The sequence below is a fragment of the Oncorhynchus gorbuscha genome, unplaced genomic scaffold (genome assembly GCF_021184085.1).
Source record: "Oncorhynchus gorbuscha isolate QuinsamMale2020 ecotype Even-year unplaced genomic scaffold, OgorEven_v1.0 Un_scaffold_3044, whole genome shotgun sequence".
In the NCBI taxonomy this organism is placed as follows: domain Eukaryota; kingdom Metazoa; phylum Chordata; class Actinopteri; order Salmoniformes; family Salmonidae; genus Oncorhynchus; species Oncorhynchus gorbuscha.
The window spans coordinates 29,888-52,744 of NW_025747401.1; the positions used below are offsets into that span (position 1 = coordinate 29,888).

At 47.4% G+C, this 22,857-nt stretch overlaps 1 protein-coding gene across 2 annotated transcripts in view; it reads right to left on the reverse strand.

Moving 5' to 3' along the window:
* The window catches only part of LOC124027258 (dysbindin-A-like), a 39,821-nt gene extending 17,526 nt beyond the window's left edge, over positions 1–22,295 (reverse strand). The window contains exons 1-2 of one of the 2 annotated variants that reach the window (XM_046339719.1): positions 22,163–22,295; positions 12,841–12,863 (exon numbers count right to left, since the gene is read on the reverse strand). In XM_046339719.1, coding sequence (XP_046195675.1) covers positions 12,841–12,863; positions 22,163–22,254 — 115 coding nt within the window. In that variant the 5' untranslated portion in view covers positions 22,255–22,295. Of the gene's footprint in view, positions 1–2,176; positions 2,235–12,840; positions 12,864–22,162 lie in introns of those variants that run through there. The other variant, XM_046339720.1, reaches the window with a different exon arrangement.
* Between the last annotated feature and the right edge of the window lie 562 nt (positions 22,296–22,857).

A 22,857-nucleotide genomic window follows, 5' to 3' on the forward strand; every position in this document is an offset into this window, starting at 1 on the left:
GCTACTGTGGGCTGCCAAGTTAGGCTACTGTGGGCTGCCAAGTTAGGCTACTGTGGGCTGCCAAGTTAGGCTACACTGGCACACACACTGCACTGCTTTGCTTTATCTTGGCCAGGTCGCAGTTGTAAATGAGAACTTGTTCTCAACTAGCCTACCTGGTTAAATAAAGGTGAAATTAAAAATTTAAAACACACACACACCAAACTCTGGTCAGGTGTGGGCAGCCTGCGCTTCAGATATCACCTCCCGTCCCAACTCCCGTCCCAACTCCCGTCCCAACTCCCGTCCCAACTCCCGTCCCAACTCCGTCCCAACTCCCGTCCCAACCCCCCGTCAGGCCTGACCAGATGTGGTACTCACAAGTAATCCAATCATAGCGGTTTCAGACAGCACTGCTTACCTCAGCAAGCCATTGATCTCCGCAATAGCAGCCACAGTGTACGTCCCAAATGTCACTTACATAGTGCACTACTTTCTACCAGAGACCTGATCAAAAGTAGTGCACTATAGGGAATAGGGTACCATTTGGGACGTAGACCTACTGCTGGTCTCACTCTAAATCCCTGCCTCTTTACTATAATGGTTAAGAGCTAGAGAAATCAATACCCTTTGAAGGGAGCGTAAAAGTAAGGAGTGAATAGACTGACACTTTAAGCCATTTTCCTGCTATTACTGCATATCAGTGCTGCATTTTTACCCACACCACCGAGCGAATTACCCTCCTCACCCTCCTCACCCTCCTCACTCCGCTGCAGAGACTGATTTAAGTAGTAAAACGTCAACAACAACAAAAAAGGCCCACATTTCAGACAGGTAGTAGTATCGCTGCCTGCAACATTTTTATCTTTATTTAACTTGGCAAGTCAGTTAAGAACAAATTCTTATTTTCAATGACGGCCTAACAGTGGGTTAACTGCCTTGTTCAGGGGCAGAACGACAGATTTGTACCTTGTCAGCTCGGGGATTTGAACTTGCAACCTTCCGGTTACTAGTCCAACGCTCTAACCACTAGGCTACCCTGCCGCCCCAAATCACCCATAGCGACACAGCAAGTCGCCCGGTAACAGTGGAACACATCGTTCACAGTCCAGTGAGCACCAGAGCAGATACCCCAGACCGTCTATGTCTGCGTGGGGGCATTCTAATTAGATTCTAATGTGGCATATCAGCTCTACATGTTATGTAAGAACGTTGCTGCACATTCCTGACCAGTGATGTATATTAAGGTAACTGGTGATCACTGCATTCATGGAGGAGTTATTGACTGGTAGAATTGCTCCCGTGACCTACGTCACCAACACTTAGATCCCTTCAACCTGACCTTTTCTGTTTCCTGACAATAGACAAACTGTTGGAGCAAAAAGGAGCAGAGTGTAACTGCATGGGTTCATCATATGACTGAGTCACACACACACACACACACACACACACACACACACACACACACACACACACACACACACACACACACACACACACACACACACACACACACACACACACACACACACACACACACACACACACACACACACACACACACACAGTAAAGTCCTATTGAAAGAAAACCATGGCAGTAACACAGATCACCAACATCAAAGCATCACCAAATAGACATTCCACTTTAAACATGAGGAGAATAACTAATACAGAGAGACAGACAGGGGAGGGAGGGAGACATGAAGACAGGGACATGGAGAGAGAGACAGACAAAGGGAGGGAGAGAGACAGACAGACAAAGGGAGGGAGGGAGACATGAAGACATAAAGACAGGGACATGGAGAGAGATACAGACAAAGAGGGAGAGACAGACAGACAAAGGGAGGGAGGGAGACATGAAGACATAAAGACAGGGAGATGGAAAGAGATACAGACAGAGGGAGAGAGACAGATAGACAAAGGGAGGGAGGGAGGGAGACATGAAGACAAAGACAGGGACATGGGAGAGAGATACAGACAAAGAGAGGGAGAGAGACAGACAGACAAAGGGAGGGAGGGAGGGAGACATGAAGACATAAAGAGAGGGACATGGAGAGAGATACAGACAGAGGGAGGGAGAGAGACAGACATGAAGACATAGAGGGACATGGAGAGAGAGACATAAAAAGAAAGAGGGAAATGGAGAGACATAACAGAGAGAAAAACGAGAGAGAGAGAGAAAAGCATTGTAACCTACAGGAGTTCCTGGAGCTGCTCCCTGGAGAGGACATGACTGGTGTCCTGGTGATCGTGACGACCCAGGCAGGCCCAGACCCCGAGCGGAGAGCGAGACCAGACGCTCAGCTATGCCACGGCAACACCACCAGTACAGCTAACCCCCCATTCTGCATCGACAGAGTGGTTACACACTACCTCGCTCGGACGGATAACGCTTCTGTGCTGCCAAACACACACACACACCGTGATGCTGTGAGGGAGCACGTGCAGTACTGCCAGGCTGAGGAGACACTGCTGTAGTGGTGAGGAGAGAGGAGGAGGGCTGCCTGGGAGTGTACCACTCACTGAGGGGAGGGCTGCCTGGGAGTGTACCACTCTCTACTCACAAGAGGGGAGGGCTGCCTGGGTGTGTACCACTCACTACTCACAAGAGGGGAGGGCTGCCTGGGAGTGTACCACTCACTACTCACAAGAGGGGAGAGCTGCCTGGGTGTGTACTACTCACAAGAGGGGAGCTGCCTGGGTGTGTACCACTCACTACTCACAAGAGGGGAGGGCTGCCTGGGAGTGTAAAACAAGAGGGGGAGGTCTGCCTGGGAGTGTACCACTTACTTCTCACAAGAGGGGAGGTCTGCCTGGGAGTGTACCACTTACTTCTCACAAGAGGGGAGGGCTGCCTGGGAGTGTACCACTCACTACTCACAAGAGGGGGAGGGCTGTCTGGGAGTGTACCACACACTTCTCACAAGAGGGGGAGGGCTGTCTGGGAGTGTACCACACACTTCTCACAAGAGGGGAGGGCTGTCTGGGAGTGTACCACTCACTACTCACAAGAGGGGAGGGCTGCCTGGGTGTGTACCACTCACTACTCACAAGAGGGGGAGGGCTGCCTGGGTGTGTACTACTCACAAGAGGGGGCTGCCTGGGTGTGTACCACTCACTACTCACAAGAGGGGGAGAGCTGCCTGGATGTGTACTACTCACAAGAGGGGGAGGGCTGCCTGGGAGTGTACCACTCACTACTCACAAGAGGGGGGCTGCCTGGGTGTGTACCACTCACTACTCACAAGAGGGGAGGGCTGCCTGGGAGTGTACCACTCACTACTCACAAGAGGGGGAGAGCTGCCTAGGTGTGTACTACTCACAAGAGGGGGCGGGCCGCCTGGGTGTGTACCACTCACTACTCACAAGAGGGGAGAGCTGCCTGGGAGTGTATCACTCACTACTCACAAGAGGGGGAGGGCTGCCTGGGAGTGTACCACTCACTACTCACAAGAGGGGAGAGCTGCCTGGGAGTGTACCACTCACTACTCACAAGAGGGGAGGTCTGCCTGGGAGTGTACCACTCACTACTCACAAGAGGGGGAGGTCTGCCTGGGAGTGTACCACTCACTACTCACAAGAGGGGGAGGGCTGCCTGGGAGTGTACCACTCACTACTCACAAGAGGGGAGGGCTGCCTGGGAGTGTACCACTCACTTCTCACAAGAGGGGGAGGGCTGCCTGGGAGTGTACCACCACTACTCACAAGAGGGGAGGTCTGCCTGGGAGTGTACCACTCACTACTCACAAGAGGGGAGGGCTGCCTGGGTGTGTACCACTCACTACTCACAAGAGGGGAGGGCTGCCTGGGAGTGTACCACTCACTTCTCACAAGAGGGGGAGGTCTGCCTGGGAGTGTACCACTCACTACTCACAAGAGGGGGAGGTCTGCCTGGGAGTGTACCACTCACTACTCACAAGAGGGGAGGGCTGCCTGGGAGTGTACCACTCACTACTCACAAGAGGGGAGGTCTGCCTGGGAGTGTACCACTCACTACTCACAAGAGGGGAGGGCTGCCTGGGAGTGTACCACTCACTACTCACAAGAGGGGAGGGCTGCCTGGGTGTGTACCACTCACTACTCACAAGAGGGGAGGGCTGCCTGAGAGTGTACCACTCACTTCTCACAAGAGGGGGAGAGCTGCCTGGGTGTGTACCACTCACTACTCACAAGAGGGGAGGGCTGCCTGAGAGTGTACCACTCACTACTCACAAGAGGGGAGGGCTGCCTGGGAGTGTACCACTCACTACTCACAAGAGGGGGAGAGCTGCCTGGTGTGTACCTGAGGGGAGGGCTGCCTGGGTGTGTACCACAAGAGGGGGAGGGCTGCCTGGGTGTGTACTACTCACAAGAGGGGAGGGCTGCCTGGGTGTGTACCACTCACTACTCACAAGAGGGGAGAGCTGCCTGGGAGTGTATCACTCACTACTCACAAGAGGGGAGGGCTGCCTGGGAGTGTACCACTCACTACTCACAAGAGGGGAGGGCTGCCTGGGTGTGTACCACTCACTACTCACAAGAGGGGGAGGGCTGCCTGAGAGTGTACCACTCACTTCTCACAAGAGGTGCCTGGGTGTGTACCACTCACTACTCACAAGAGGGGGAGGGCTGCCTGAGAGTGTATCACTCACTACTCACAAGAGGGGGAGGGCTGCCTGGGAGTGTACCACTCACTACTCACAAGAGGGGAGAGCTGCCTGGGTGTGTACTACTCACAAGAGGGGAGGGCTGCCTGGGTGTGTACCACTCACAAGAGGGGGAGGGCTACTCTCACAAGAGGGGAGGGCTGCCTGGGTGTGTACCACTCACTACTCACAAGAGGGGGAGAGCTGCCTGGGAGTGTATCACTCACTACTCACAAGAGGGGGAGGGCTGCCTGGGAGTGTACCACTCACTACTCACAAGAGGGGAGAGCTGCCTGGGAGTGTACCACTCACTACTCACAAGAGGGGAGGGCTGCCTGGGTGTGTACCACTCACTTCTCACAAGAGGGGAGGTCTGCCTGGGAGTGTACCACTCACTACTCACAAGAGGGGAGGGCTGCCTGGGAGTGTACCACTCACTTCTCACAAGAGGGGAGGGCTGCCTGGGAGTGTACACAAGAGGGGAGAGCTGCCTGGGTGTGTACCACTCACTACTCACAAGAGGGGAGGGCTGCCTGGGTGTGTACCACTCACTACTCACAAGAGGGGGAGGGCTGCCTGGGTGTGTACCACTCACTACTCACAAGAGGGGAGGGCTGCCTGGGTGTGTACCACTCACTACTCACAAGAGGGGGAGAGCTGCCTAGGTGTGTACCACTCACTACTCACAAGAGGGGGAGGGCTGCCTGGGAGTGTACCACTCACTACTTACAAGAGGGGGAGAGCTGCCTGGGAGTGTACCACTCACTACTCACAAGAGAGGGAGGGGCTTCTAATAATAAAAACAGATAGTGGGAAACCTAGGCTGCATCATAAATGCCACCCTCTTCCCTACATAGTGCACTGCTTTTGGAAGTACTGCACTAAACAACCTGCCAATTACCTTGTTGTTGTCCCCCCCTTGTTGTTGTCCCCCCCAAAGTTCATCAAATGTCTACCCTGCTAGACCTGCCCCGGTCAACTTTAAGTGCTGTTTTTGTGAAGTGAAAACATATAGGAGCAACAACGGCTCAGCCATGAAGTGGTCGGCCACAGTGCCTTCACACATGCCACATGTTGTTGTGTTACAGCCTGAATTCAAAACGGATTAAATATATATATTTCCCCCTCACCCATCTATACACAATACCCCATAATAACAAAGTGAAAACATGTTGAGAAATTTTGCAAATTTATTGAAAATTAAAAACACAAATATCTCATTCACACCTCTTTGCCACGAAACTCCAAATTGAGCTCAGCTGCATCCAATTTCCTTTGATCATCCTAGGACCACTGCCTTAGACGGCTATTTATAACATCCAGGTTCAGAAATGCAAGAAATTTGCTTTAAAACTGCAAAATGTTCTCTCCGCCAACAAGAGGCGTGTGAACAATGTGTCATGGCCAGTGGTTGTGCCCATAGAAATAGATGTGTCGCGTTCCCCAAGGAACAAAGGTTTCTCCCTAGGTTCTGGCCTTTCTAGGGAGTTTTCCTAGCCACCGTGCTTCTACACCTGCATTGCTTGCTGTTAGGGGTTTTAGGCTGGGTTTCTGTACAGCACTTTGAGATATCAGCTGATGTACGAAGGGCTTTATAAATACATTTGATTTAATCCTGTGTGAAAATGTTTGGGAACCACTGAGCTACTGTACAATCTGCATATCATAATAATAACTCCAAGTTGAGTTAAAATGGTATTTTTGCTGAAGAGAAGCTCTTAAGAGATATTGATTGAGATTGATCTCTATAGAGACTACTGTGGAGGAGGGATTGACACACCTACTGCATTAGAAATTCAAAGCACCTCGCTAGATGAGTTTCTATAAAAGAACCACAAAACTTCCATGTCTTTAGTTAAGCTCCTGACAGTGACTGAGCTTAGAACAGTCTCTCCTGTCCGTTCCGTCTGCGGTCAAGACGCGGTCAAGACACGGTCAAGCCCGTTCAGTCTGCGGTCAAGACGCGGTCACGCCCGTTCCGTCTGCGGTCAAGACGCGGTCGCGCCCGTTCCGTCTGCGGTCAAGACGCGGTCGCGCCCGTTCCGTCTGCGGTCAAGACGCGGTCGCGCCCGTTCCGTCTGCGGTCAAGACGCGGTCGCGCCCGTTCCGTCTGCGGTTAAGACACGGTCAAGCCCGTTCCTTCTGCGGTTAAGACACGGTCAAGCCCGTTCCGTCTGCGGTCAAGACGCAGTCACGCCCGTTCCTTCTGCGGTCAAGACGCGGTCACGCCCGTTCCTTCTGCGGTCAAGACACGGTCACGCCCGTTTCCGTCTGCGGTTAAGATACAAGCCTTTAGTTTAATCTCACATTAGCTCAGCAGCTCTCTCTCTCTCTTTCTACTAGAAAGGCTCTGCTCCTGCAGTACTGAACAAGACCACACTGCTTCAAGGTAGCATCCCAAATGCCACCCTATTGACCAGGGCCCAGGCCAAAAATAGTGCATTATATAGGGTATTGGGTGCCATTTGGGATACAGACACTGCTTAAATTCTGACTAAACTAATCTAAAAGTGTAGAGAACAGACATATAAAATTTAAATCTCTGAAAAGAGATGCAATTTAGGTCTCAGCTCCCTTAGGTCTCAGCTCCCTTAGGTCTCAGCTCCCTTAGGTCTCAGCTCCCTTAGGTCTCAGCTCCCTTAGGTCTCAGCTCCCTTAGGTCTCAGCTCCCTTAGGTCTCAGCTCCCTTAGGTCTCAGCTCCCTTAGTTGTTTGTCCCCTTCAGCGAGCTGAGACCTATCTAATTCCTTTCTTTCTTTAACTCCTTATTGTGACATCATCTCTGTGGTGTATCTAATGTTCTAGATCCCTCCGACTAAAAATACCAAGATGGGTGGGGTGTTCCAAGCAGTTCCCATCCTGGCTACAACAGGAAATTAACGTCATGCATAATGAGGCGAGGAGAATTTCAAGGAAATGTACCTCCCTAAAGCTAAAATCTGGTGTCTTACTGCTATTCTGGCCCATTCAGTTTAATTGATATGCTTTAATACGAAATAAAAGCCACAAATATAACTAATAAAAGCCACGTATAAATATTAACTAAACAAAAAGAATGTGTATTCTACCACGTGACATTTCCAGATGAGAATATCCATATGGACAATAACATTTCACAGAGAACAGCCTACCTGTTTAAAAGACCACAACAGACACACTCATTGATCGCCTTCCATTATTCATATCCTGAGAACGCACCTCTGCATAGCAACATCCAAATCGCTATTTTCTTTTTTAGTACCACACACACACTAGTAAAGTGGTTATTGAATGGCTCATGAATGATTCATTATAGACACTGGACAGGACTAAGCTTCTAGCGTCAAACTCTTTTCTGGACACATCACTGTCAGGCAGACCTTTACAGTCAGGTTGATCCATCTCTCCTCCCCTCCTCCTCCTCCTCCCCTCCCACATCATCTCTCCTCCCCTCCTCCTCCTCCTCCCACATCATCTCTCCTCCCCCTCCTCCTCCTCCCCTCCCACATCATCTCTCCTCCCCCCCACATCATCTCTCCTCCCCTCCTCCTCCTCCCCTCCTCCTCCTCCCACATCCTCCCACATCATCTCTCCTCCCCTCCCCTCCCACATCATCTCTCCTCCCCTCCTCCTCCTCCTCCCCTCCCACATCATCTCTCCTCCCCTCCTCCTCCCCTCATCCTCCTCCCTCCCACATCATCTCTCCTCCCCTCCTCCTCCCCTCATCCTCCTCCCCCTCCCACATCATCTCTCCTCCCCTCCTCCTCCCCTCCCACATCTCCTCCTCCCCTCCTCCCACATCATCTCTCCTCCCCTCCTCCTCCCACATCATCTCTCCTCCCCTCCTCCTCCCCATCCCACATCATCTCTCCTCTCCTCCTCCTCCTCCCACATCATCTCTCCTCCCCTCCCTCCTCCTCCTCCCTCCCCCCCACATCATCTCTCCTCCCCCCTCCTCCTCCTCCCCTCCCACATCATCTCTCCTCCCCTCCCACATCATCTCTCCTCCCCTCCTCCTCCTCATCTCCCTCCCCTCCTCCTCCCCTCCCACATCATCTCTCCTCCCCTCCCACATCATCTCCCTCCCCTCCTCCTCCTCTCCTCCCCTCCTCCTCCCCTCCCACATCATCTCTCCTCCCCTCCTCCTCCCCTCATCCTCCTCCATCTCCCACATCATCTCTCCTCCCCTCCTCCTCCCCATCCTCCCTCCCCTCCCACATCATCTCTCCTCCCCTCCTCCTCCCACATTCTCCTCCCCTCCCCCCACATCATCTCTCCTCTCCTCCCCTCCTCCTCCCACATCATCTCTCCTCCCCTCCTCCTCCCCTCCCACATCATCTCTCCTCCCCTCCTCCTCCTCCCCTCCCCCACATCATCTCTCCTCCTCCCTCCTCCTCCTCCTCCCCTCCCACATCATCTCTCCTCCCCTCCTCCTCCCACATCATCTCCCCTCCCACATCATCTCTCCTCCCCTCCTCCCCATCCTCCTCCTCCCCTCCCACATCATCTCTCCTCCCTCCCTGACTCTCACTGTGTCTGCATCCCAAATTACACTCTATTCCCTATTTAGTGCATGACCAGGACCTCTGGTCAAAAGCAGTGCACTATATAGAGAACAGGGTGTCCTTTGGGATTCAGCCTGGGAGCCAGTAAACTGCCTCCAAAAAGGGAATCTCATCATGTTCGCTTCGATAACGTCACAACCAGCTATTCTGTGAGAATACTGTGTATATAGCTGTGAAACATATTTTATTCCCTGGGGGGGGGGGGGGGGCGTTAAGAGGTCATTAAACTAATGAGTGTGCACATCAAATATGTTGAGATGTTGAGCAAAACCACAGTCGTGATGATGTTCTCTTTCAGGCCTGTCTGCCAGACGGTGTCTCAGTACAGTCAGATTCTGTCACACACACACACGCCTGTCACACACACACACACACACACACAAAACCGCTAGAAATAGTGAGTTCGGTATTGAAAATCTGCATCCCATTCAGCGAGAGTGACAGGTCCTTTAGTGGAGATCCATCATATTATGATCCGGTATAAAGTAAAAAGGGGGTGATTCTATTGGAGGAGAAGTAATGTTGTAATGTCACACTGTTCATTCTATTGGAGGAGAAGTAACGTTGTAATGTCACACTGTTCATTCTATTGGAGGAGAAGTAACGTTGTAATGTCACACTGTTCATTCTATTGGAGGAGAAGTAACGTTGTAATGTCACACTGTTCATTCTATTGGAGGTGAAGTAACGTTGTAATGTCACACTGTTCATTCTATTGGAGGTGAAGTAACGTTGTAATGTCACACTGTTCATTCTATTGGAGGAGAAGTAACGTTGTAATGTCACACTGTTCATTCTATTGGAGGAGAAGTAACGTTGTAATGTCACACTGTTCATTCTATTGGAGGAGAAGTAATGTTGTAATGTCACACTGTTCATTCTATTGGAGGAGAAGTAACGTTGTAATGTCACACTGTTCATTCTATTGGAGGTGATGTAACGTTGTAATGTCACACTGTTCATTCTATTGGAGGAGAAGTAACGTTGTAATGTCACACTGTTCATTCTATTGGAGGAGAAGTAACGTTGTAATGTCACACTGTTCATTCTATTGGAGGTGATGTAATGTTGTAATGTAGCACTGTTCATTCTATTGGAGGAGAAGTAACGTTGTAATGTCACACTGTTCATTCTATTGGAGGAGAAGTAACGTTGTAATGTCACACTGTTCATTCTATTGGAGGAGAAGTAACGTTGTAATGTAGCACTGTTCATTCTATTGGAGGAGAAGTAACGTTGTAATGTCACACTGTTCATTCTATTGGAGGAGAAGTAACGTTGTAATGTCACACTGTTCATTCTATTGGAGGTGAAGTAACGTTGTAATGTCACACTGTTCATTCTATTGGAGGAGAAGTAACGTTGTAATGTCACACTGTTCATTCTATTGGAGGAGAAGTAACGTTGTAATGTCACACTGTTCATTCTATTGGAGGAGAAGTAACGTTGTAATGTCACACTGTTCATTCTATTGGAGGAGAACTAACGTTGTAATGTCACACTGTTCATTCTATTGGAGGAGAAGTAACGTTGTAATGTCACACTGTTCATTCTATTGGAGGAGAAGTAACGTTGTAATGTCACACTGTTCATTCTATTGGAGGAGAAGTAACGTTGTAATGTCACACTGTTCATTCTATTGGAGGAGAAGTAACGTTGTAATGTCACACTGTTCATTCTATTGGAGGAGAAGTAACGTTGTAATGTAGCACTGTTCATTCTATTGGAGGTGAACTAACGTTGTAATGTCACACTGTTCATTCTATTGGAGGTGAAGTAACGTTGTAGTGTAGCACTGTTCATTCTATTGGAGGTGAAGTAACGTTGTAGTGTAGCACTGTTCATTCTATTGGAGGTGAAGTAACGTTGTAGTGTAGCACTGTTCATTCTATTGGAGGTGAAGTAACGTTGTAATGTCACACTGTTCATTCTATTGGAGGAGAAGTAACGTTGTAATGTCACACTGTTCATTCTATTGGAGGAGAAGTAACGTTGTAATGTCACACTGTTCATTCTATTGGAGGAGAAGTAACGTTGTAATGTCACACTGTTCATTCTATTGGAGGAGAAGTAACGTTGTAATGTCACACTGTTCATTCTATTGGAGGAGAAGTAACGTTGTAATGTAGCACTGTTCATTCTATTGGAGGTGAACTAACGTTGTAATGTCACACTGTTCATTCTATTGGAGGTGAAGTAACGTTGTAATGTCACACTGTTCATTCTATTGGAGGAGAAGTAACGTTGTAATGTCACACTGTTCATTCTATTGGAGGAGAAGTAACGTTGTAATGTCACACTGTTCATTCTATTGGAGGAGAAGTAACGTTGTAATGTCACACTGTTCATTCTATTGGAGGAGAAGTAACGTTGTAATGTAGCACTGTTCATTCTATTGGAGGTGAACTAACGTTGTAATGTCACACTGTTCATTCTATTGGAGGTGAAGTAACGTTGTAGTGTAGCACTGTTCATTCTATTGGAGGTGAAGTAACGTTGTAGTGTAGCACTGTTCATTCTATTGGAGGTGAACTAACGTTGTAATGTCACACTGTTCATTCTATTGGAGGAGAAGTAACGTTGTAATGTCACACTGTTCATTCTATTGGAGGTGAAGTAACGTTGTAATGTCACACTGTTCATTCTATTGGAGGAGAAGTAACGTTGTAATGTCACACTGTTCATTCTATTGGAGGTGAAGTAACGTTGTAATGTCACACTGTTCATTCTATTGGAGGAGAAGTAACGTTGTAATGTCACACTGTTCATTCTATTGGAGGAGAAGTAACGTTGTAATGTCACACTGTTCATTCTATTGGAGGTGAAGTAACGTTGTAATGTCACACTGTTCATTCTATTGGAGGTGAAGTAACGTTGTAATGTCACACTGTTCATTCTATTGGAGGTGAAGTAACGTTGTAATGTCACACTGTTCATTCTATTGGAGGTGAAGTAACGTTGTAATGACACACTGTTCATTCTATTGGAGGTGAAGTAACGTTGTAATGTCACACTGTTCATTCTATTGGAGGTGATGTAACGTTGTAATGTCACACTGTTCATTCTATTGGAGGTGATGTAACGTTGTAATGTCACACTGTTCATTCTATTGGAGGTGATGTAATGTTGTAATGTCACACTGTTCATTCTATTGGAGGTGAAGTAACGTTGTAATGTTCTGTTTAGATGGGATCTTACTGACTGTAGAATACTGTTCTGTTTAGAGGACATCTTACTGACTGTACAGAATACTGTTCTGTTTAGAGGGGATCTTACTGACTGTACAGAATACTGTTCTGTTTAGAGGGGATCTTACTGACTGTACAGAATAATGTTCTGTTTAGAGGGGATCTTACTGACTGTACAGAATACTGTTCTGTTTAGAGGACATCTTACTGACTGTACAGAATACTGTTCTGTTTAGAGGGGATATTACTGACTGTACAGAATACTGTTCTGTTTAGAGGGGATCTTACTGACTGTACAGAATTACTGTTCTGTTTAGAGGGGATCTTACTGACTGTACAGAATACTGTTCTGTTTAGAGGACATCTTACTGACAGTAGAATACTGTTCTGTTTAGAGGGGATCTTACTGACTGTACAGAATACTGTTCTGTTTAGAGGACATCTTACTGACTGTACATGAGAATAATGTTCTGTTTAGATGGGTTCTGTTTAGATGGGTTCTTACCTTTGAGAGACTCCAGCTCTTTCCTGTGAAAGACAATAGGAACAACAGTTAGAAGCAGTCTTTTCACTCGTGTCCCTCACGCTCTGTGCCAGAGTCTTTACAGCCTGTTCCTTTACTATCTATGAAGACAAACTGCAGGAACAGACAAAACAGTAAGACATTTCAATTGTAACATGCTTTTCATTTAACAACAACTGCAAAGTGCTGCTACAGTGAGTCCATCATTGAGTCCATAACTACATGATGCTCATTCTAAAGCTTCATTCAGATACAGCAGAGATCAGCTCCTCTCTCTAGTCTCTACCCTCAGATGAACAATAACCTCCCATCAGCTCCTCTCTCTAGTCTCTACCCTCAGATGAACAATAACCTCCCATCAGCTCCTCTCTAGTCTCTACCCTCAGATGAACAATAACCTCCCATCAGCTCCTCTCTCTAGTCTACACCCTCAGATGAACAATAACCTCCCATCAGCTCCTCTCTCTAGTCTATACCCTCAGATGAACAATAACCTCCCATCAGCTCCTCTCTCTAGTCTATACCCTCAGATGAACAATAACCTCCCATCAGCTCCTCTCTCTAGTCTCTACCCTCAGATGAACAATAACATCCCATCAGCTCCTCTCTCTAGTCTCTACCCTCAGATGAACAATAACCTTCCATCAGCTCCTCTCTCTCTCTAGTCTATACCCTCAGATGAACAATAACATCCCATCAGCTCCTCTCTCTAGTCTCTACCCTCAGATGAACAATAACCTCCCATCAGCTCCTCTCTCTAGTCTCTACCCTCAGATGAACAATAACATCCCATCAGCTCCTCTCTCTAGTCTCTACCCTCAGATGAACAATAACCTTCCATCAGCTCCTCTCTAGTCTATACCCTCAGATGAACAATAACCTCCCATCAGCTCCTCTCTCTAGTCTATACCCTCAGATGAACAATAACCTCCCATCAGCTCCTCTCTCTAGTCTATACCCTCAGATGAACAATAACCTCCCATCAGCTCCTCTCTCTAGTCTATACCCTCAGATGAACAATAACCTCCCATCAGCTCCTCTCTCTAGTCTATACCCTCAGATGAACAATAACCTTCCATCAGCTCCTCTCTCTCTCTCTAGTCTACACCCTCAGATGAACAATAACCTCCCATCAGCTCCTCTCTCTAGTCTCTACCCTCAGATGAACAATAACCTCCCATCAGCTCCTCTCTCTAGTCTCTACCCTCAGATGAACAATAACCTCCCATCAGCTCCTCTCTCTAGTCTACACCCTCAGATGAACAATAACCTCCCATCAGCTCCTCTCTCTCTCTAGTCTACACCCTCAGATGAACAATAACCTCCCATCAGCTCCTCTCTCTAGTCTATACCCTCAGATGAACAATAACCTTCCATCAGCTCCTCTCTCTCTCTAGTCTATACCCTCAGATGAACAATAACCTCCCATCAGCTCCTCTCTCTAGTCTATACCCTCAGATGAACAATAACCTCCCATCAGCTCCTCTCTAGTCTATACCCTCAGATGAACAATAACCTCCCATCAGCTCCTCTCTCTAGTCTCTACCCTCAGATGAACAATAACCTCCATCAGCTCCTCTCTCTCTAGTCTACACCCTCAGATGAACAATAACCTCCCATCAGCTCCTCTCTCTAGTCTCTACCCTCAGATGAACAATAACCTCCCATCAGCAATAACCTCCCATCAGCTCTCTCTCTAGTCTATACCCTCAGATGAACAATAACCTCCCATCAGCTCCTCTCTCTAGTCTACACCCTCAGATGAACAATAACCTCCCATCAGCTCCTCTCTCTCTCTCTAGTCTACACCCTCAGATGAACAATAACCTCCCATCAGCTCCTCTCTCTCTCTAGTCTACACCCTCAGATGAACAATAACCTCCCATCAGCTCCTCTCTCTAGTCTACACCCTCAGATGAACAATAACCTCCCATCAGCTCCTCTCTCTAGTCTACACCCTCAGATGAACAATAACCTCCCATCAGCTCCTCTCTCTAGTCTACACCCTCAGATGAATAATAACCTCCCATCAGCTCCTCTCTCTAGTCTACACCCTCAGATGAACAATAACCTCCCATCAGCTCCTCTCTCTCTCTAGTCTATACCCTCAGATGAACAATAACCCCCCATCAGCACCTCTCTCTCTCTAGTCTACACCCTCAGATGAACAATAACCTCCCATCAGCTCCTCTCTCTAGTCTACACCCTCAGATGAACAATAACCTCCCATCAGCTCCTCTCTCTCTCTAGTCTATACCCTCAGATGAACAATAACCTCCCATCAGCTCCTCTCTCTAGTCTACACCCTCAGATGAACAATAACCTCCCATCAGCTCCTCTCTCTCTCTAGTCTCTACCCTCAGATGAACAATAACCTCCCATCAGCTCCTCTCTCTCTCTAGTCTATACCCTCAGATGAACAATAACCTCCCATCAGCTCCTCTCTCTAGTCTACACCCTCAGCTGAACAATAACCTCCCATCAGCTCCTCTCTCTCGTCTACACCCTCAGATGAACAATAACCTCCCATCAGCTCCTCTCTCTCTCTAGTCTATACCCTCAGATGAACAATAACCTCCCATCAGCTCCTCTCTCTAGTCTATACCCTCAGATGAACAATAACCTCCCATCAGCTCCTCTCTCTAGTCTACACCCTCAGATGAACAATAACCTCCCATCAGCTCCTCTCTCGTCTATACCCTCAGATGAACAATAACCTTCCATCAGCTCCTCTCTCTAGTCTCTACCCTCCCATCAGCTCCTCTCTAGTCTACACCCTCAGATGAACAATAACCTCCCATCAGCTCCTCTCTCTCTCTAGTCTACACCCTCAGATGAACAATAACCTCCCATCAGCTCCTCTCTCTCGTCTATACCCTCAGATGAACAATAACCTCCCATCAGCTCCTCTCTCTCTAGTCTATACCCTCAGATGAACAATAACCTCCCATCAGCTCCTCTCTCTCTAGTCTACACCCTCAGATGAACAATAACCTCCCATCAGCTCCTCTCTAGTCTACACCCTCAGATGAACAATAACCTCCCATCAGCTCCTCTCTCTCTCTAGTCTCTACCCTCAGATGAACAATAACCTTCCATCAGCTCCTCTCTCTCTCTCTAGTCTACACCCTCAGATGAACAATAACCTCCCATCAGCTCCTCTCTCTAGTCTCTACCCTCAGATGAACAATAACCTCCCATCAGCTCCTCTCTCTCTCTCTAGTCTATACCCTCAGATGAACAATAACCTCCCATCAGCTCCTCTCTCTAGTCTATACCCTCAGATGAACAATAACCTCCCATCAGCTCCTCTCTCTAGTCTCTACCCTCAGATGAACAATAACCTCCCATCAGCTCCTCTCTAGTCTCTACCCTCAGATGAACAATAACCTCCCATCAGCTCCTCTCTCTAGTCTACACCCTCAGATGAACAATAACCTCCCATCAGCTCCTCTCTCTCTCTAGTCTACACCCTCAGATGAACAATAACCTCCCATCAGCTCCTCTCTCTCTCTAGTCTCTACCCTCAGATGAACAATAACCTCTCATCAGCTCCTCTCTCTCTAGTCTATACCCTCAGATGAACAATAACCTCCCATCAGCTCCTCTCTCTCTCTAGTCTATACCCTCAGATGAACAACCTCCCATCAGCTCCTCTCTCTCGTCTATACCCTCAGATGAACAATAACCTCCCATCAGCTCCTCTCTCTCTCTAGTCTATACCCTCAGATGAACAATAACCTCCCATCAGCTCCTCTCTCTCTAGTCTACACCCTCAGATGAACAATAACCTCCCATCAGCTCCTCTCTCTCTCTAGTCTCTACCCTCAGATGAACAATAACCTTCCATCAGCTCCTCTCTCGTCTATACCCTCAGATGAACAATAACCTTCCATCAGCTCCTCTCTCTAGTCTCTACCCTCAGATGAACAATAACCTCCCATCAGCTCCTCTCTAGTCTACACCCTCAGATGAACAATAACCTCCCATCAGCTCCTCTCTTTCGTCTCTACCCTCAGATGAACAATAACCTTCCATCAGCTCCTCTCTCTAGTCTACACCCTCAGATGAACAATAACCTCTCATCAGCTCCTCTCTCTAGTCTCTACCCTCAGATGAACAATAACCTCCCATCAGCTCCTCTCTTTCGTCTCTACCCTCAGATGAACAATAACATCCCATCAGCTCCTCTCCCTCTCTAGTCTACACCCTCAGATGAACAATAACCTCCCATCAGCTCCTCTCTCTCTCTAGTCTCTACCCTCAGATGAACAATAACCTCCCATCAGCTCCTCTCTCTCTCTCTAGTCTACACCCTCAGATGAACAATAACCTCCCATCAGCTCCTCTCTCTCTCTAGTCTCTACCCTCAGATGAACAATAACCTCCCATCAGCTCCTCTCTCTCGTCTATACCCTCAGATGAACAATAACCTCCCATCAGCTCCTCTCTCTCTAGTCTATACCCTCAGATGAACAATAACCTCTCATCAGCTCCTCTCTCTAGTCTATACCCTCAGATGAACAATAACCTCCCATCAGCTCCTCTCTCTAGTCTATACCCTCAGATGAACAATAACCTCTCATCAGCTCCTCTCTCTAGTCTACACCCTCAGATGAACAATAACCTCCCATCAGCTCCTCTCTCTCTCTAGTCTCTACCCTCAGATGAACAATAACCTCCCATCAGCTCCTCTCTCTCTCTAGTCTACACCCTCAGATGAACAACCTCCCATCAGCTCCTCTCTCTAGTCTCTACCCTCAGATGAACAATAACCTCCCATCAGCTCCTCTCTCTCTAGTCTACACCCTCAGATGAACAATAACCTCCCATCAGCTCCTCTCTCTCTCTAGTCTATACCCTCAGATGAACAATAACCTCCCATCAGCTCCTCTCTCTAGTCTACACCCTCAGATGAACAATAACCTCCCATCAGCTCCTCTCTCTCGTCTATACCCTCAGATGAACAATAACCTCCCATCAGCTCCTCTCTCTCTCTAGTCTATACCCTCAGATGAACAATAACCTCCCATCAGCTCCTCTCTCTCTAGTCTACACCCTCAGATGAACAATAACCTCCCATCAGCTCCTCTCTCTCTCTAGTCTATACCCTCAGATGAACAATAACCTTCCATCAGCTCCTCTCTCTAGTCTCTACCCTCAGATGAACAATAACCTCCCATCTGTGAATCAAGGCCAGAAACAAAGTCTTTCAGCTGTCTGGGTTTACACATCACTTAACAGCCAGGGCTATTTAATGGCTGTCTAATGGCAAAGTACAACTAAAAACACAAATCTTTTTTATTTAACCTTTATTTAAGTACGCAAGTCGGTTAAGAACAAATTCTTATTCATCATGACTGCCTACCCCGGCCAAACCCGCACAACTATAAGCACTATAATGCCAAGGCCTGACATGAATAACAGTCATGTTGTTTTCCTTTGAACAGATGACGCTTCATTTTGTCTCACATAAATCACTGAAAGTGAATCTCCTTCTAGTTGTTATATCGCTCCCTCTACTCTGCAAGGCATGAGCCTGCAACTCTCATCAGGGTAGCCTAGTGGTTAGAGCGTTGGACTAGTAACCGGAAGGTTGCAAGTTCAAACCCCCGAGCTGACAAGGTACAAATCTGTGGTTCTGCCCCTGAACAGGCAGTTAACCCACTGTTCCTAGGCCGTCATTGAAAATAAGAATTAGTTCTCAACTGACTTGCCTAGTTAAATAAAGGTTAAAAAACCTTTAATGAACCTCTCCAGCATTGCACTTCATCATTTATTTCCTTATAGAATCATAGCCACGTGAAGGGTTCTGAACGAGCTGCAGCACCCTGATTAATGGAAATACATTTACCAAACTTATAGAATTCCTGTTCAGAAATAAATAATTCAGAACAGCCTAGTACAGCATGAGAAGGACTATCATTTAGCCACAGGACCACTAGCTGTGGACTGTAGCCCAATAAAAAGGACTATCATTTAGCCACAGGACCACTAGCTGTGGACTGTAGCCCAATAAAAAGGACTATCATTTAGCCACAGGACCACTAGCCGTGGACTGTAGCCCAATAAAAAGGACTATCATTTAGCCACAGAGGACCACTAGCTGTGGACTGTAACCCAATAAAAAGGACTATCATTTAGCCACAGAGGACCACTAGCTGTGGACTGTAGCCCAATAAAAAGGACTATCATTGAGCCACAGAGGACCACTAGCTGTGGACTGTAGCCCAATTAAAAGGACTATGATTTAGCCACAGAGGACAACTAGCTGTGGACTGTAGCCCAATAAAAAGGACCATCATTTAGCCACAGAGGACCACTAGCTGTGGACTGTAGCCCAATAAAAAGGACTATCATTTAGCCACAGAGAACCACTAGCTGTGGACTGTAACCCAATAAAAAGAACTATGATTTAGCCACAGAGGACAACTAGCTGTGGACTGTAGCCCAATAAAAAGGACTATCATTTAGCCACAGAGAACCACTAGCTGTGGACTGTAACCCAATAAAAAGAACTATGATTTAGCCACAGAGGACAACTAGCTGTGGACTGTAGCCCAATAAAAAGGACTATCATTTAGCCACAGAGGACCACTAGCTGTGGACTGTAGCCCAATAAAAAGGACTATCATTTAGCCACAGAGGACCACTAGCTGTGGACTGTAGCCCAATAAAAAGGACTATGATTTAGCCACAGAGGACCACTAGCTGTGGACTGTAGCCCAATAAAAAGGACTATCATTTAGCCACAGAGGACCACTAGCTGTGGACTGTAGCCCAATAAAAAGGACTATCATTTAGCCACAGAGGACCACTAGCTGTGGACTGTAGCCCAATAAAAAGGACTATCATTTAGCCACAGAGAACCACTAGTCTCCATCAGGTGTGTGGTATTAAAACAAGATTCTGTCAGTCTCCATCAGGTGTGTGGTATTAAAACAAGATTCTGTCAGTCTCCATCAGGTGTGTGGTATTAAAACAACATTCTGTCAGTCTCCATCAGGTGTGTGGGTATTAAAACAAGATTCTGTCAGTCTCCATCAGGTGTGTGGTATTAAAACAAGATTCTGTCAGTCTCCATCAGGTGTGTGGTATTAAAACAAGATTCTGTCAGTCTCCAGTCATGTAAAAAGACAACTCCATGTAATGTGTTTATAAAAGGCCAACATTTTCCCAGGACCCCCGGTTCATTAAAAATGTCCCCATGTGTGGAATGTCAGTTTAGTGTCTCTACTCCACTGCTCAATGCCAATACGGTGATATGCATGCAATGCTTTTATTAGAAAAAGGTGAAACCTTATTTTCTCTCCATGCATTCTGCTACCCCTCAGAAACTCCCCAGGTCAGCCCACTCTGTGCGTCTCCCCACATTGACAAATGAAGCACTGGGCTCTTAAAATGATGACTCTGTCTAGTGGACATGCCATCAAATAGACCTGGATCTCAGATTTCTGTCATAGTAGCGGTGTAATCAGGTGGAATTGAAGTCTCCAAGGTTGTGGTATTAAAACTTCTGCAGCTTTGTTTTCTAGGTAACCCGTCCGGCAGCATCACACCGTAAAAAGAACTCCATCAGGCGTAAAAACAAGATTCTGTCATCCCATCATCACAGATAAGAGGACAATGCCACTGGAGGACTGCTGCTGTAAAGGCGTACAGAAAATAATCCCACATCACAGATAAGAGGACAATGCCACTGGAGGACTGCTGCTGTAAAGGCATACAGAATAATAATCCCACATCACAGATAAAGAGGACAATGCCACTGGAGGACTGCTGCTGTAAAGGCATACAGAATAATAATCCCATCAGGTGTGTGGGTATCACAGATAAGAGGACAATGCCACTGGAGGATAAAACTGCTGTCAGTCTCCATCAGGCATACAGAATAATAATCCCATCATCACAGATAAGAGGACAATTCTGCCACTCTGCTGCTGTAAAGGCATACAGAATAATAATCCCACATCACAGATAAGAGGACAATGCCCCTGGAGGACTGCTGTAAAGGCATACAGAATAATAATCCCACATCACAGATAAGAGGACAATGCCACTGGAGGACTGCTGCTGTAACTCTCACGGCATACAGAATAATAATCCCACATCACAGATAAGAGGACAATGCCACTGGAGGACTGCTGCTGTGTTTTCATACAGAATAATAATCTCACATCACAGATAAGAGGACAATGCCACTGGAGGACTGCTGCTGTAAAGGCATACAGAATAATAATCCCACATCACAGATAAGAGGACAATGCCACTGGAGGACTGCTGCTGTAAAGGCATACAGAATAATAATCCCACATCACAGATAAGAGGACAATGCCACTGGAGGACTGCTGCTGTAAAGGCATACAGAATAATAATCCCACATCACAGATAAGAGGACAATTCCACTGGAGGACTGCTGCTGTAAAGGCATACAGAATAATAATCCCACATCACAGATAAGAGGACAATGCCACTGGAGGACTGCTGCTGTAAAGGCATACAGAATAATAATCCCACATCACAGATAAGAGGACAATGCCACTGGAGGACTGCTGCTGTAAAGGCGTACAGAATAATAATCCCACATCACAGATAAGAGGACAATGCCACTGGAGGACTGCTGCTGTAAAGGTTTTCTACCGAGGTGCAGAAAGGCTTAAGCAGCAATGACAGTACATCGCTTTCTGTACACGTTTCTATGAAGTATCCAATTTCCCCACAGATGTGAATATTTTAGGATATACAACGTCAATGGGTCACACAGTGGGGCAAAAAAGAATTTAGTCAGCCACCAATTGTGCAAGTTCTCCCACTTAAAAAGATGAGAGAGGCCTGTAATTTTCATCAGTTTGTCATACAGTGCATTTGGAAAGTATTCAGACCCAATGACTTTCTCCACATTTTGTTTACGATACAACCTTATTCTAAAAATGGATTTGTTTTTTATTCCCTCGTCAATCTACACACAATATCCCATAATGACAAAGCAAAAACAGATATAGATGGTTTTGCAAAATATATATATATCATTTTTAAATGTCTGAAATGTCACACCTCCCACAGCATTCTGACCCTGCTGCTTGTTTTGCCTGGGCCGGTATGAGACTATGTTATGATACTGAGGAATCCATCTGGACGCAGCACAGTGGTGCATCAAGGGTGAACCTGTTTTGATATCAGACAATAACTCAGGGATATAGAGTTGGCGGATGGTTGTCAAATGAAGTGGAGTATTAGCCAGGACGAATGACCACAACGTTATTATGTTGTAAAATCCTGAGGTCAGAGAGAATGGAAAACCTACCTCTTTTTCTTCTTGTAGTTCTCCAGCTGCAGGACCTGGAAGTGTCTGAAGCGCTGCTGCTCACACTGACCACACAGGTTGTCCAGGTACATCAGCCGGCTCTCCAGCTCCTCAAAGTCTGCCTCCAGGTGGGCTGTATGTGGCAGAGGGGGGAGGGAACATATTACATTTAGTCATTTCAGTCATCCAGAGAGACTTACAGGAGCAGTTAGGGTTAAGTGCCTTGCTCAAGAGCACATCGTCATATTCAAACCAGCAACCTTTCAGTTACTGTCCCAACGCTTTTTACTGCTAGGCTACCTGATGGAACTATTGTCATGACAACTTCATTGTGCTATGAAGCTGTATCTCATTGTTGTGTCTGTCCAACTGCTGCTGGGAGACTGTTGCCAGACTCTGTCCAACTGCTGATGGGAGACTGTTGCCAGACTCTGTCCAACTGCTGATGGGAGACTGTTGCCAGACTCTGTCCAACTGCTGCCGGGAGACTGTTGCCAGACTCTGTCCAACTGCTGCCGGGAGACTGTTGCCAGACTCTGTCCAACTGCTGCCGGGAGACTGTTGCCAGACTCTGTCCAACTGCTGCCGGGAGACTGCTGCCAGACTCTGTCCAACTGCTGCCGGGAGACTGCTGCCAGACTCTGTCCAACTGCTGCCGGGAGACTGCTGCCAGACTCTGTCCAACTGCTGCCGGG